The sequence below is a fragment of the Mandrillus leucophaeus genome, unplaced genomic scaffold (genome assembly GCF_000951045.1).
Source record: "Mandrillus leucophaeus isolate KB7577 unplaced genomic scaffold, Mleu.le_1.0 Scaffold703, whole genome shotgun sequence".
Taxonomy (NCBI): Eukaryota; Metazoa; Chordata; class Mammalia; order Primates; family Cercopithecidae; genus Mandrillus; species Mandrillus leucophaeus.
The window spans coordinates 175,977-176,989 of NW_012107620.1; the positions used below are offsets into that span (position 1 = coordinate 175,977).

At 50.3% G+C, this 1,013-nt stretch overlaps 1 protein-coding gene across 1 annotated transcript in view; it reads right to left on the reverse strand.

The window, feature by feature from the left end:
• Window positions 1-448, reverse strand: part of NDE1 (nudE neurodevelopment protein 1) — a gene marked incomplete at its 5' end in the record, with an annotated part of 72,109 nt that extends 71,661 nt beyond the window's left edge. The window contains one exon of the mRNA XM_011964748.1: window positions 293-448. Within this exon, the coding sequence (XP_011820138.1) occupies window positions 293-448 (156 nt within the window). The remainder of the gene's footprint in view (window positions 1-292) is intronic.
• Window positions 449-1,013: the final 565 nt, after the last annotated feature.

Below are 1,013 nucleotides of genomic sequence, written 5' to 3' on the forward strand. Positions count from 1 at the left end.
GAGAATTACTTGAACCTGGGAGGTGGAGGTTGCAGTGAACCGAGATCGCGCCACTGCACTCCAGCCTGGGCAACAAGAGTGAAACTGTCTCAAAAAAGAAAAAACAAAAAGCATCACCCACTAGAAGCACAAAGAGTTCAAAGATCACGTCTGCCCCATAGGCCCTTCCAGAGATGAGCATAGGCCGGGGGTCCGGAGTCCCTCATTGCAGGGTTCCTTCTTCTAGCCAAGCCTGCCATGCCTGTCTTGGAAGCCTGTCTACACCTGAGCACACTTCCTCTCAGCCCCTCACCTTGATGGTTTCCAGCTCCATGCGAAGGCGGTTATTTTCGGACAGGAGGTCTCTGTTCCTGGTTTCAATTTGTTGCAGCTGCGTCTCCAATTCAGCTTCATATTCTCGGCTTCCCTCCTGGAATTCTCGGAGTTCCTCTTGCGTATTTTCTGCCCTACAGCAGAATTGTTAATTGTCACGTAGTAATTTTTTTTGAAGACAGAGTCTCGCTCTATTGCCCAGACCGGAGTGCAGTGCTGCAATCTCGTCTCATCGCAACCTCTGCTTCCTGGGTTCAAGCGATTCTCTTGCCTCAGCCTCTCGAGTAGCTGGGACCACAGGCGTGCACCACCACACCCAGCTAATTTTTCTATTTTTAGTAGTGACAGGGTTTCACCATGTTGGCCAGGCTGGTCTCGAACTCCTGACTGCAGGTGATCTGCCCGCCTCGGCCTCTCAAAGTGCTGGGATTACAAGCGTTAGCCACCACCGTGCCTGGCCAAATTCAAGGAACATTTTTAAAATATCAAGCCTGAATTACCTTTAAGTCAAATGAGAATAAAGAAGGTAGGAGGGGCGGGGTACAATGGCCCATTAAGAATTACTTGAGGACAGGAGTTCAAGACCAGCCAGGGCAACACAGCAAGACCTCTTCTCTACAAAAATGTGTTTAAAAATCAGCCGGGCATGGTGGCACACACCTGTAGTGACAGCTACCTGGGAGGCTGAGGCAGGAGGATCA